General features: G+C 41.9%; 1 protein-coding gene across 1 annotated transcript; it reads left to right on the forward strand.

The window, feature by feature from the left end:
- The first annotated feature begins 644 nt into the window (after nucleotides 1-644).
- synpra (synaptoporin a) lies at nucleotides 645-12484 on the forward strand. Its single transcript, XM_058077722.1, has 6 exons — nucleotides 645-796; nucleotides 884-949; nucleotides 9093-9217; nucleotides 9389-9587; nucleotides 11053-11244; nucleotides 11314-12484. The coding sequence occupies exons 1-6, from the start codon at nucleotides 779-781 to the stop codon at nucleotides 11566-11568; spliced, it is 855 nt and encodes a 284-aa protein (XP_057933705.1). The 5' UTR covers nucleotides 645-778; the 3' UTR covers nucleotides 11569-12484.
- Nucleotides 12485-12735: the final 251 nt, after the last annotated feature.

A 12735-nucleotide genomic window follows, 5' to 3' on the forward strand; every position in this document is an offset into this window, starting at 1 on the left:
TAACCACTCGACTGCCGTGCAGCCTTTATAAGAGTTAAACTCTTATAAATTAAAACAACCCGTTTTGGCGGGAAGCACCGATCCAAAGAAATATAACTTGAATAGGTGCAGATTCTGGAAGATCGAGAAAGCTTTCTGTGCGGGTGATTGTGTGTAGCTGCTCTATAGGAGTCCACAATTCAATACAAAGGGTTGAAAAATGTTTATGTATGATGATTATGTTTGGCATTAACCAAAAATGTTGAACAAATTAGTTATCCCCACCTGCCCGACCAGAAAAGATGGGTCGAAGCGACATGAAAAGATTGGATTTTACGTAAGGTTCTCCCTTAACAATTTTTGTTTCGGAAAAGTGTCAGTTTCTGCAATTCTTGGGTCCTGGGACACTCAATGGAGAAGCAGGAGGGTTCCGCCACCTCCTCACAACATGAAAACATATGATTATGTTGACGTAAACTAAAAGCAGCATTTGAGTAAAAAAACAAAACAATAAAATATGTTATGTTATGGAATCACCATCAAACAATATGCTAGGAATCATTAATTGAATTAACATTTAAAAGCAAGGTGATGTGGATATTAAAGCACGACACCAATGTAGAGCACTACATAGTGGCACGAGCACACAACAATAGAACCGAGGATAGACTCGGCATCTTCCGGCAAGATTCGGAATCCCAGCAGAGAGCCCGCCGACTGATTCCGCTTCACATCAATTGACTCTCCATTTGCTGTTTGTTTACATCTAATCAATCAAGTCCTAGGCAAGTCTGCAGAAATGGACACTGCAAATCAGGTCAGTGAATGGCAGAATAACGGATAAATTCACAAATAGGAGTTAAAAATGGTTCTAAAACTGTAAACATCTTCCTCCGTGTCTTAGCTTGCATCAGCGGGGACCTTCCAAGTGCTTAAACTACCTTTGGGATTTATCCGTGTTTTGGAATGGGTGAGTTGGAACCTTTTATTTTTAATCCAGTGTGCTAACTTCATTATACACAGTTGAGTTACATAATGTGGATTAAATTAAATGTGATAGACGTTTGCGACGCGATATTGCAATACACGTTTTCACTTTCAGAATATTATGAATTAATGTGACAGTTAACCATGTCACCGCTCACGTTAGCCTGATTTTATCTTCCATTCGTGCGTATTTTTGGATGTGCCACACCACCTGCGCACAAACGCTACGCCTAAGTGAAAAAAACAATTACTGTATATTTGGTCATTACGGTAAAACGCAGGTACCCATGGTGGTAATGTTTCAGGGATTTTTTTTCGTTGCTCCTCAATTTCTCAAAATGACACTTTTTTTGGTATGAAACTATTATATGCAGCGAAAGGTATAACAAGTTGGCGTCTTTGATGCCTTCTGTATATTTTTAAGCCAAAACATCAAGCAGATGATCAGATAACACTGATAGTATATACAGTACATATGTACAGTAAGTACACAATCCTCTCAGATGTGCAATTCAATTTCACGGCTCCTTTTCATCCACACACACACATGCAAAACAACCCCGGGGACACAATTATAAAAGTGACCTTTTCTTAGCTGCATCTTTTTTTTCTTCTCTTCTGAAGGGGATGATAACTTTCCCAGTCTTTCAAATGGCAAATTGTACCCCTGATTATTATAATTTTTTACTTTTTTTTCTATTTGAGCAAACATTAGGACAGTGGTGAGCAAACAGTCACATGTTTTAACTCGGGCCGCTAAAGAGCATTTCCAAATTACTAACTAGCTACTGCAGCATGTGGGCATACAAATAAACATCTACGCACAGCACCAAATGTCAAAATTACAGCCATATATTCAGGCCGCAAGGCATGCTGGGTAGTTTTTGCTACTCTTAGTTAGTTCATATTGTTGTGTTGTGCACTACCCGGCATGCCTTGCGGGCACATTCAAGTCAGGTTTTCTTAGTTGTTGTTCATTACCCTCGTAGTAGTAGTAGTTAATTTATGTGATGCGTTGACTTGCTGTGGTACTTCCTTGGATTATGAGTAAATAAATTAAGATAGCATGTGTGTTTTTGGAATGTGGGAGGAAACCGGAGTAACCGGAAAAAACCCATGCATGCACGGGGAGAACATGCAAACTCCACACAGAGATGCCCGAGCGGAGAATCGAACAAAAACACAATTTTTGTGTTATTTTGTTGTCAAGGGAAGATGACTGGATGATATGATTTCTTCTGATTGTGTCACTTTTTGCAAGATCTGGTGTAAAAGTCGCTCTAACATTTATTCATTCATTCATTTTCTACCGCTTTTCCTCACGAGGGTCGCTGGAGGTTGTGCTGGAGCCTATCCCAGCTCTCTTTGGGCGAGACAGGTACACCCTGAACTGGTCACCAGCCAATCACAGGGCACATATAGACAAACAACCATTCACACTCACATTCATACCTATGGACAATTTGGAGTCGCCAATTAACCTAGCATGTTTTTGGAATGTGGGAGGAAACCGGAGTACCCGGAGAAAACCCACGCATGCACGGGGAGAACATACAAACTCCACACAGAGATGGCCGAGGGTGGAATTGAACTCTGGTCTCCTAGCTGTGAGGTCTGCGCGCTAACCACTCGACCGCCGTGCCGCCGTCACTATAACATATTTTGTATATTTGTTTGACCACTCAAATTGCAATGTAAAAGCTGTAAAAAAAAACCCAACAACCACAGTAAATGTCACTGCACGTTACAAAGCCGGTAGAAACACAAGTTTGTCAGTTGGCTTTGTGTATATTCGCCTTAAGGCAGTAAAAGCTTTTGTTTCCTGGGCGACTGGCATCTCACTTGGCTAATAATGTCCAACCTTTAACTGTCTGGCTGATTAACCATCTGGACAGTGAAGGTATATTTAACTCTGTCCAACAGCTTCAATATTGGATTTCTTCAGCCGCCATGACTGCAAATGATGCTGATGGTATGCTAGTGTGTGTATGTATGTGTGTGTGTGTGTTTGTATGTGTGTATGCGCACAATCTCTGGCTGGCATATTCTGCTCCAAACAGCTGTAAGGTCCCCTTCTCTACACCATAGACCAAGTCAAGCAGAAGTTGTCCTTTGAGATGTGCCCAAGCTCTTCACTTCACTGTGTCAGTATGTGTGTGTGTGTGTGTGTGTGTGTGTGGAATGAGAAAGGGAGCCAAAGTATACAGTTGATTGAGCACATGATGCTAATGATACACATACATTTGTTTATGCACTGAAGCATCGTCGTGGCTGCTACATCTCACACAGTTTTTACAAGTAGTGTATCATAGCAGCGACTTGTATTGAAGCAAATGAGTCCATTATTAGTCTGGTGTATGAGTATTTGAGTATTTACACTATTTGAGTATTTACACTATGCTTATCCGTCCTAGTTTGACAGCTTGGCTTGTTGTATATTGTTTACCCTTCTCGTTGTATGCCTTCACAATATGGTCCACTTGACCAAAGGCCTTAAATTCTCTCATTGTGTCTATGCCGTGGTGTTGAACTAAAAATGTACTTCGAATATTTCAGTACTGTATGTTATCTTTAGAGAGCAGGAAGATGCTGGTTGGTTTTATAACTAATCCCTTGTTTATCACGGTATTCTGTACCTTTTCTGTGTATAAATGCTCCTTTTCTGTGTATAAATGGAAGTGACGTTAGGTTTTTTTTTTATTAGGAATGTTTTATTAAGGATTATTGTCTCGCCTGGTGTGAGATAATTCAAATTCCAGCGATGAAGTCTGATATTGTGTGTCACCGAACATTACAGTAACTTTACAGACACCTGATGTCTAGTGTAGAATATGATATAAGTGTTTTTGAACGCCTGATACTAGTATTTTATGCTTGAAAATGTCCATAGGCTGCAGTCAACCACGAAACAGCATGATTTATTTATTCATATATTTTGGAAAAAAATAGTAGATTGAAGCCACAAAATTTGAAATTTCTACCGATGACAACCATAAGAAACATGAGAACCAAACATGAGAAAATATTATGAAAATCCCAGAGATGTCCCATTTTTATATTATTCTGTAATCTCTTTATCATCTTGAAAAACAAAATTTTCAGTCATGTTGTTTTTCGTTTCATTTTTGTGTTACATTTAGACTCCTTTTTCAGTGACATACAGTAAGTAGACCATAAAGCGTAACTGTGTTCATTTTTAACAGACTGCTGCATATTGTCCACTCACACATAAATTCACACCAAAGGGAAAGAGCTAGCCAATATGTGCGGGTACCTCAGCATCAGTTTGCATAGGCACAAGTTTTTATCTTGATTAATCAATTTATCATTGATTAAAAAAAAATGTTGATTCAATTAAATTTCAGATCAACATTTGCCATTTCAGCTCCAGAACCCTCGCATATCTCGCTTCAATGTGCCTCACACACTAAGTAAGGCATTTAAAATGATAAAATATATAAGTACTCACCACTAATGAATGATAATGTAATGAACAGATGGAGTTATATATGGTTGTATGAAAAACTGTTTGCTCCCTTCCTGATTTTTTTTTTGCATGTGTGTCACACTTATATGTTTCAGATCACCAAACTATTTAAATATTAGTAGACTTTTTGTTATTAAGGGTGAAAAAACTCCATACCGACAAGGCTCTGGGTGAAATAGCCATTTCTAAAGCTCTGGGACACCAGCAAACTACAGTGAGAGCCATTATCCACAAATGGCGAAAATATGAAACAGTGGTGAACCTTCCAGGAGTGGCTGGCCAACCAAAATTACCCCAAGAGCACAGCAACGACTCATCGAAGAGGTCACAAAAGACCCCACAACAACATCCAAAGAACTGCAGGCTTCACATGCCTCAGTTAAGGATCACTATCCACAAATGGCGAAAATATGGAATAGTGGTGAACCTTCCAGGAGTAGCTGGCCAACCAAAATTACCCCAAGAGCACAGCAACGACTCATCGAAGAGGTCACAAAAGACCCCACAACAACATCCAAAGAACTGCAGGCTTCACATGCCTCAGTTAAGGATCACTATCCACAAATGGCGAAAATATGGAACAGTGGTGAACCTTCTAGGAGTGGCTGGCCAACCAAAATTACCCCAAGAGCACAGCGACAACTCATCGAAGAGGTCACAAAAGACCCCACAACAACATCCAAAGAACTGCAGGCTTCACATGCCTCAGTTAAGGACTCCACCATAAGAAAGGCACTGTGCAAAAACAGTTCCAAGACGAAAACCACTGCTGGTGGTTCACCTAATGTCAGCTGTCACCTGTGGAAAGGATAGGCAGTAGAAAACAATGTTCAAATATTGTAAATATTGTTTTTGACCTGGTGATTGACAAGAAGGAACAAGTTGGGGCACTTCATTGTACAAACTGGAGGAGCCATGAAAAGCCATGACATTAGTGGAGTGCCAAGAAGAGTAGTGTATCAAAATTTCAAGATGATTTTTTTTTTTTTTTTTTGCTTCAGGGCATTCAAGCCTGCCGAGAGAGAGAGAGAGAGGAGTGAGTTAGAGGGTGGGTAGATGAATCTGGGCTATGCAGGACACAAAGCATTCCCCATGCATGAAGGGATTAACCGCCACTAAATGAGTCCTGAATTTGTTCTGTGGCGCTGCTGCTGTAAAGATAAGACTGGCTTCTCATGAAGGCGTGAGGATGATTCTCCAGCGCGGACGTCAATAAAGTAGTCTGCTTTTAGGACTTTGATTAGAATGTTGGACTCACATGGAGAATTAAGATGAATTAAAATGCAAACAGGGGCTGCACGACGGACGAGTGGTTAGCGTGCAGGCCACACAGCTAGGAGACCCGAGTTTGATTCCACCCTCGGCCATCTCTGTGTGGAGTTTGCATGTTCTCACCGTGCATATTTTCTCTGGCTACTCCGATTTCCTCCCACATTCCAAAAACATGCTAGGTTAATTGGCAACTCAACTCAAGCAACTGTGTCACCAATTAATCTAGCATGTTTTTGGAATGCGGGAGGAATCCAGAGTACCCGGAGAACATGCAAACTCCACACAGAGATGGCAGAGGGTGGAATTGAACTTGGGTCTCCTGCCTGTTAGGCCAGCTACGCCGTGCAGCGAGCTCAATTTTCATTCATTCATTCATTTTCTACCACTTTTTCCTCATGAGGGTCGCGGGGGTGCTAGAGCCTATCCCAGCTGTCTTCAGGCGAGAGGCGGGGTACACCCTGGACTGGTGGCCAGCCAATCACAGGGCACATATAGACAAACAACCATTCACACTCACATTCATACCTATGGACAATTTGGAGTCGCCAATTAACCTAGCATGTTTTTGGAATGTGGGAGGAAACCGGAGTACCCGGAAAAAACCCACGCATGCACGGGGAGAACATGCAAACTCCACACAGAGATGGCCGAGGGTGGAATTGAACTCGGGTCTCCTGCCTGTGAGGCCAGCTGCACTGTGCAGCCAGCTCAATTTTCAGTTAAAATATTTTTTTTTGCTTAATTGATGTTTTCTGGCTGAAACTTTTGTGTGGTGCGCTTCTGTTCTTTTATTGGTCCACAGTACATTTTAGCACTAACGCAGCCTGCAGTAATCCTTTCATGCAGTCTCAATTTGTTTTTATTTTCTAATTTACTCAATGCAACATGATTGAAGATTAGGTTTTTCACATAAAGGCAATTCAATGCAATGTGGGCCAGGAATGAGGGCAAAAAGGCAAATGTTTGTTGCTCTTTTCTGTAACCAAACATCTTCCTCTTGCTGTTACTTCCCCTTCTTTTTTTTTTTTACTCTTTCTATGGCTTGTTCCCTGAGGAGCCCAGCTGGGAGAGACAGATAAACACACAGGGTGCAAAGCTTAGCAAGCCACCCTCTCGCTACAATGCCACGCTCCTCTGTTCAAAGGGCCCAGCCTGAAATGAGAGGGGCTAAACCCGACCTATAAATCACAGGGAAGAAAGACAGCTGCAGGAGAGAGAGAGGGTGCTAAATCGTAGAGAGATGATTATCTCGTCTTGTTGGGTGACAATTTTAAAAGTTAAATGTTTATTCAGGCGGCACGGCGGTCTGGTGGTTAGTGCGCAGACCTCACAGCTAGGAGACCAGGGTTCGGTCCCCACCCTCGGCCATCTCTGTGTGGAGTTTGCATGTTCTCCCCGTGCATGCGTGGGTTTTCTCCGGGTACTCCGGTTTCCTCCCACATTCCAAAAACATGCTAGGTTAATTGGCCACTCCAAATTGTCCATAGGTATGAATGTGAGTGTGAATGGTTGTTTGTCTATATGTGCCCTGTGATTGGCTGGCGACCAGTCCAGGGTGTACCCCGCCTCTCATCCGAAGACAGCTGGGATAGGCTCCAGCACCCCCCGCGACCCTCGTGAGGAAAAAGCGGTAGAAAATGAATGAATGAATGAATGTTTATTCAGCACGTGTCCCTGCCTGAATATACAACATTATGATATTTCATAAGACGTGTGTGTGTGTGTGTGGGATTGTGCAGTAGATGTTTGAAGTAGGTCTCTCCGATTAGGCTGAGCAGCATCACTGACCTATAACCTTGTGGACGTACCAGCTGTGTGCATTCTGATGTGCACATAAACAGACTCTCCACTCCACCTGAGGCCTTCCTGAATCCAACAGGAAATACATTTTAAAATTTGAGACTAAGGGGACGGCGGACAAGTGGTTAGCGCGCAGGCCACACAGCTAGAAGACCCAAGTTCAATTCCACCCTCAGCCATCTCTGTGTGGAGTGTACATGTTCTCCCCGTGCATGCGTGGGTTTTCTTCGGGTACTCCGGTTTCCTCCCACATTCCAAAAACATGCTAGGTTAATTAAATTGTCCATAGGTATGAATGTGAGTGTGAATGGTTGTTTGTCTATATGTGCCCTGTGATTGGCTGGCAACCAGTCCAGGGTGTACGCCGCCTTGTGCCTAATGACAGCTGGGATAGGCTCCAGCACCCCTAACGCGACCCTTGTGAGGAAAAGCGATAGAAAATGAATGAATGAATGATTACCTACGGGGGCTGCACGGTGGGGGAGTGTTTAGCGTGCACACAGCTAGCAGATCCGAGTTCAATTCCATCCTCGGCTATCTCTGTGTGGACTTTGCATGTTCTCCCCTTTGCATGCATCCTCCCACATTTCAAAAACATGCTAGGTTAATTGCCGACTCCAAATTGTCCATAGGTATGAATGTGAGTGTGAATGGTTGTTTGTCTATATGTGCCCTGTGATTGGCTGGCCACCAGTCCAGGGTGTACCCCGCCTCTCATCCGCGACCCCCGTGAGGATAAGCGGTAGAAAATGATAAATGAATGAATGATTATATATGGTTATCGGCTCAAGGCGAAGGGCTTCATGTCTCCAAAACAAGTCCTCCACATGCTTATCACCTGATTCAAATAGCCTTGAATGTCTGAGTGTGTGAAGTCTGCCCTTCATCGTCTCTGTCCTTCACAGGAGGAGCGCATAACACCTGCCCTCACCTCCCCACACATAACATTTAGCATGAATAGTTGGACCTTTTCTCTAGAAACCACATATTCAGGTTTTATTCATTTGACTCCCTGCATTAAAAATGTACCTCTAATTATTCTCAAATAACTTGTCCAGTCTTTCATCTATTTGGAGCCAATCGCAGATTTTCCCTTAACACATTTGGCAACACAATTTGTGTTCACAAATGGGTAAGACATACTATACAACTCATCACACAGCTTTGTAGGAAGTACAGTAACTGATATCTGGTCAATATTAGCTCAATAGTGCCCTCTAGAGGCTGAGGAGTATTCTGCATTAATTCCCTCCACAGCTGCTGGCATCTGGCATGCGGAGGAGAGGAGCATAATTATGGTCATCATGCTGATGATAGCTGCAAGAAGAGCAGCCTTTAAAAGCTTCATATGCTGTTGAAAAGTGTGCAAAGAGCATATTAGGGCAGATTGTGTTTTTGTGTGCAACTTTTTTAACTGTTGAAAATGATTGCAAAATTGGTTAGTAAACACATCGGGAGCTGATACTGCCAAATTAACCAACCTCTGCGGTCACAGTGACAATGTTGTATGTGATGTCCGGTAAACAAGAAGCCACACTAAGCGACCTTTTTGTTTGTTTATCGTCAGCTCTTTGCCATATTTGCCTTTGCGACATGTGGAGGCTACTCTGGGCAACTGCGGGTTAGTGTGGACTGCCGGGAGAAGGCCAGCAGCAACCTCAGCATCGCCATTGATTTTGCTTATCCTTTCAGGTAAGACAAAATATGTGTTTTTAAAATATCTGTATTCATGAATAAGAAATTGAATGTAATCCTAGAGGATCCAAACCTTTACTAATTATTCATCCCCACCATCAATGAAACAAAACAATGGCAAATCTATACTTTCTTCTTTTTGGGACCAATGTGTTTGTTTTGCGTCAGGTTGCACCAGATGTCATTTGAAGTACCCGTGTGTGAGGACCTGCGGAGGGAGCGCCTCTTTCTCACCGGAGACTATTCATCCTCTGCGGAGTTCTTCGTCACAATTGCGGTGTTTGCTTTCCTCTACTCCTTTGTTGCAACCGTGATCTACATCTTCTTTCAAAACAAATACCGTGAAAACAACCGAGGACCTCTCATTGTGAGTACTTTTCATATATTTTCAAATATGGATAGTATGTATTTCTAAGTAAACCTGATAATGAATGAATGCATTTTAATGCTGTGTAAAAGAACCAGGATGGCCAAACCTTTTCCACAGAGGGCCACATACTGAAAATTCTTTCATTCATTTTCTACCGCTTATCCTCACGAGGGTCACGGGGGTGCTGGAGCCTATCCCGACTGTCTTCGGGCGAGAGGCGGTGGTCGCCAGCCAATCAGAGGGCACATATAGACAAACAACCATTCACACTCACATTCATACCTATGGACAATTTGGAGTCGTCAATTAACCTAGCATGTTTTTGGAATTTGGGAGGAAACCGGAGTACCCGGAGAAAAAACACACATGCACGGGGAGAACACACAGAAAATACAGAAAAAAAAATTTTTAGAAAAAAAAATAAAATAATTTTTTGTCTTTACATCGTGTCTTTTTTGCAGTTTTTAGCATTTTTGCTGTTTGTTTAGTATTTAATTTAATTCTACAACATGACGCAGGTCAATAATAATGAGTCGCAGGCAGCAAATGTCCCCGGGGCCTTACTTTGGACACCTCTGAACTAAACGGTATTGATGTCCACAATGCTGGGGGAGGGCTACAAGAAGATGGCAAAGCGGTTTCAGTTTACAGTTTCCACAGTGATAATTAGAGGTTATCACATGGTTTGTCTGGTATCAGGCCAGGTATCAGGCATGATCTTATTATCACATGCTATTTAACCATGAGCTTATTATCACGTACTATTTAATCAAAAGACCATTTTGTTTCCTGAAAATGTTCAGTTTATTACATGTATTATAGCTAAACAGTGTAAACACAACAAAAATATTTCAACAATAATATTTTATCAACAGTCTTATCTTATCAATGTCTGACAATTAAAGTTCCATTAATCAAGTTTGGGGTTTTTTGGTGACTGGAGAAGCACTAGGCACTAAGCACTCGTGTGCTGTTCTCTGATTGGTTGTTTCACGGGCACGATACCAGAGCAGCATGCTCTGATTGGACAGCTACGGGGGCTGATACTGGACATGGTTAAACTCTATATTTTATCAGTGTCACTGCCCTGGGCTTTGACATCAGTATCATTTCGGCCTTTTCCCGTATCATTCATGGGCGGTTTCTAGGGTACAGGGCCAATTAATACTGTAGTATGTGATAAGTATAATTAGGTTATGGGAACTGCAGAGGTCAAGATGAGATCTGGTAGACCAAGGAAACTCGTACTCGAACTATGCATTCATGCTTCCTGATAATATTTGCTTTTTTGCACATAACTGTATAGTGGATGTTCATTTTGCATTTGAACAGGACATTAGTGTATAAGGGCATGCATGAAAGCATCATCCGTTATTACTTACAGTACATTGGAGAGAGTATGGCTTCATTTGTCTGACCCAAACTTAATATTTACACCATATTTCCTGTTTCACCCCTTCAGGATTTTGTAGTGACCGTTGTGTTCTCCTTCATGTGGCTAGTCAGCTCTTCTGCTTGGGCCAAAGCTCTTTCTGATGTCAAGGTAGCTACAGATCCCGATGAGGTTCAGCTCCTCATCTCTGCCTGCAAAGTTCAGACCAATAAATGCGGCTCAGTCCAGGAACCACGCTGGTCTGGACTCAACACCTCAGTGGTAGGTAACAACGGAGGAAAAAAACACATCTGCAGCCTAACTAACTGTATTGTAAATATCTCCCTGCAGGTGTTTGGGTTCCTTAATTTTGTGCTCTGGGCGGGGAACATTTGGTTTGTCTTCAAGGAGACCGGTTGGCACAAGGGTGCCGGCAGGTTTGTCGGGGGCGGGGCTACCGAGAAGCAGGCTGGCACCTTTACCCAGCAACCTTACAACCAGGGAAGTTTCGATCGGTCTGGAAGCTGTAACACCCAAGGAGATCTGGGACAGCCGTCCGAGTACGGTCAGGTTGGAGGTCCCTCCGTTTACGCCCATCAGATGTAGCTTGCCTTTTGGTATCTCTGGTGGCATTTCTCCATCTTAAACAAAGCAATGGGTGATAGCCAGAGAAGATAGGAGGTGGAAGAAACAAAAACTGTGATGATGGATAAAAATGTCGTGAGCTATTTTACTTCTTTGGTTTAGGCGGCGCTGAATGCAATACAGTCGTCCCTCGCAACAATGTGGTTCAAATTTTGCGGCTTCCTTTCGACTTCATCACTTCCTGTCATAACACACAAGAACATGAGTCTTAAATGGCTTATTTTATCTGATATGACTACTATAGCGAGTCTAAAGCTGCCTATAGGGGTGTTATTTTATGTCTATAGGGCTCTAATCAGGTTCAAACATATTTAGAAGGTTGTAAACAGGTTTTTTAATGCTCTTGTTATGAAAAGATTGGATTTTTAAATAAGAAATTGTAGTTGGCAGATTTTCATTTATCACGATAGGGTCTGGAATCAATTAACTACGATAAACGAGGGATTACTGTATTCTTTATTTCTTTCACATTAGTGATTTCTCTGTGATTGGTCATCGTTTTTAAAAGGCTTGTGGAAGGAAAATGTGTTCTGTGTTTACATAATCCAAATGTTCAAAATGGTGACTTTGTGCATGATGTGTTTTTTGTGCAAATCAACAGTGGAACCTCCAAAGTCAATCACAGTGCTTTCCGTCATCATGGTTTACTTCTAATTTGTTCTCATTTCAATATATTTCAATAATTAATCAATTAAAATCAGGCTTTCCCAGGGACGGCTCATTGCAGCACCATCATAAAACCTTTTACTAACTGTACAGGAATGGCTTATATTACATTGTTACACTTTAGTAATCACACTCATCTTTTATTGTAAACAACAAATGTCACAAAAAGATTCTTGCATTTATTTGAAAGGAGACTGCAGCCAAGCGGAGTCTATCTAGTATGGTGGGGTGGGGGGGTGGGGGGGGGGGTATTTGGGCCCACTTCCACCAAATGAAAACCCCCTTGGAGCTAGAAGAAAACCTATCTAACATATTATATGATTACAACATTGTGTTAATATATGAACCCAATAAACTACAACCGTACAATGACTGACTTTTATTTTAATTTCTAACAATGCGAAACACTAAATTTTGTTGAAATTTGAAATAAAAAAAATACATTTATATATTCCACTATAA

Source organism: Doryrhamphus excisus, chromosome 1, assembly GCF_030265055.1.
Source record: "Doryrhamphus excisus isolate RoL2022-K1 chromosome 1, RoL_Dexc_1.0, whole genome shotgun sequence".
In the NCBI taxonomy this organism is placed as follows: domain Eukaryota; kingdom Metazoa; phylum Chordata; class Actinopteri; order Syngnathiformes; family Syngnathidae; genus Doryrhamphus; species Doryrhamphus excisus.

Bases quoted from the DNA above. Each gene is read 5' to 3' on its own strand.
- synpra (XM_058077722.1), top strand. The intron at 950-9,092 runs GTGAGTTGGAAC...GTTTATCGTCAG, and splicing joins TTATCCGTGTTTTGGAATGG to CTCTTTGCCATATTTGCCTT. The intron at 9,218-9,388 runs GTAAGACAAAAT...GTTTTGCGTCAG, and splicing joins GATTTTGCTTATCCTTTCAG to GTTGCACCAGATGTCATTTG.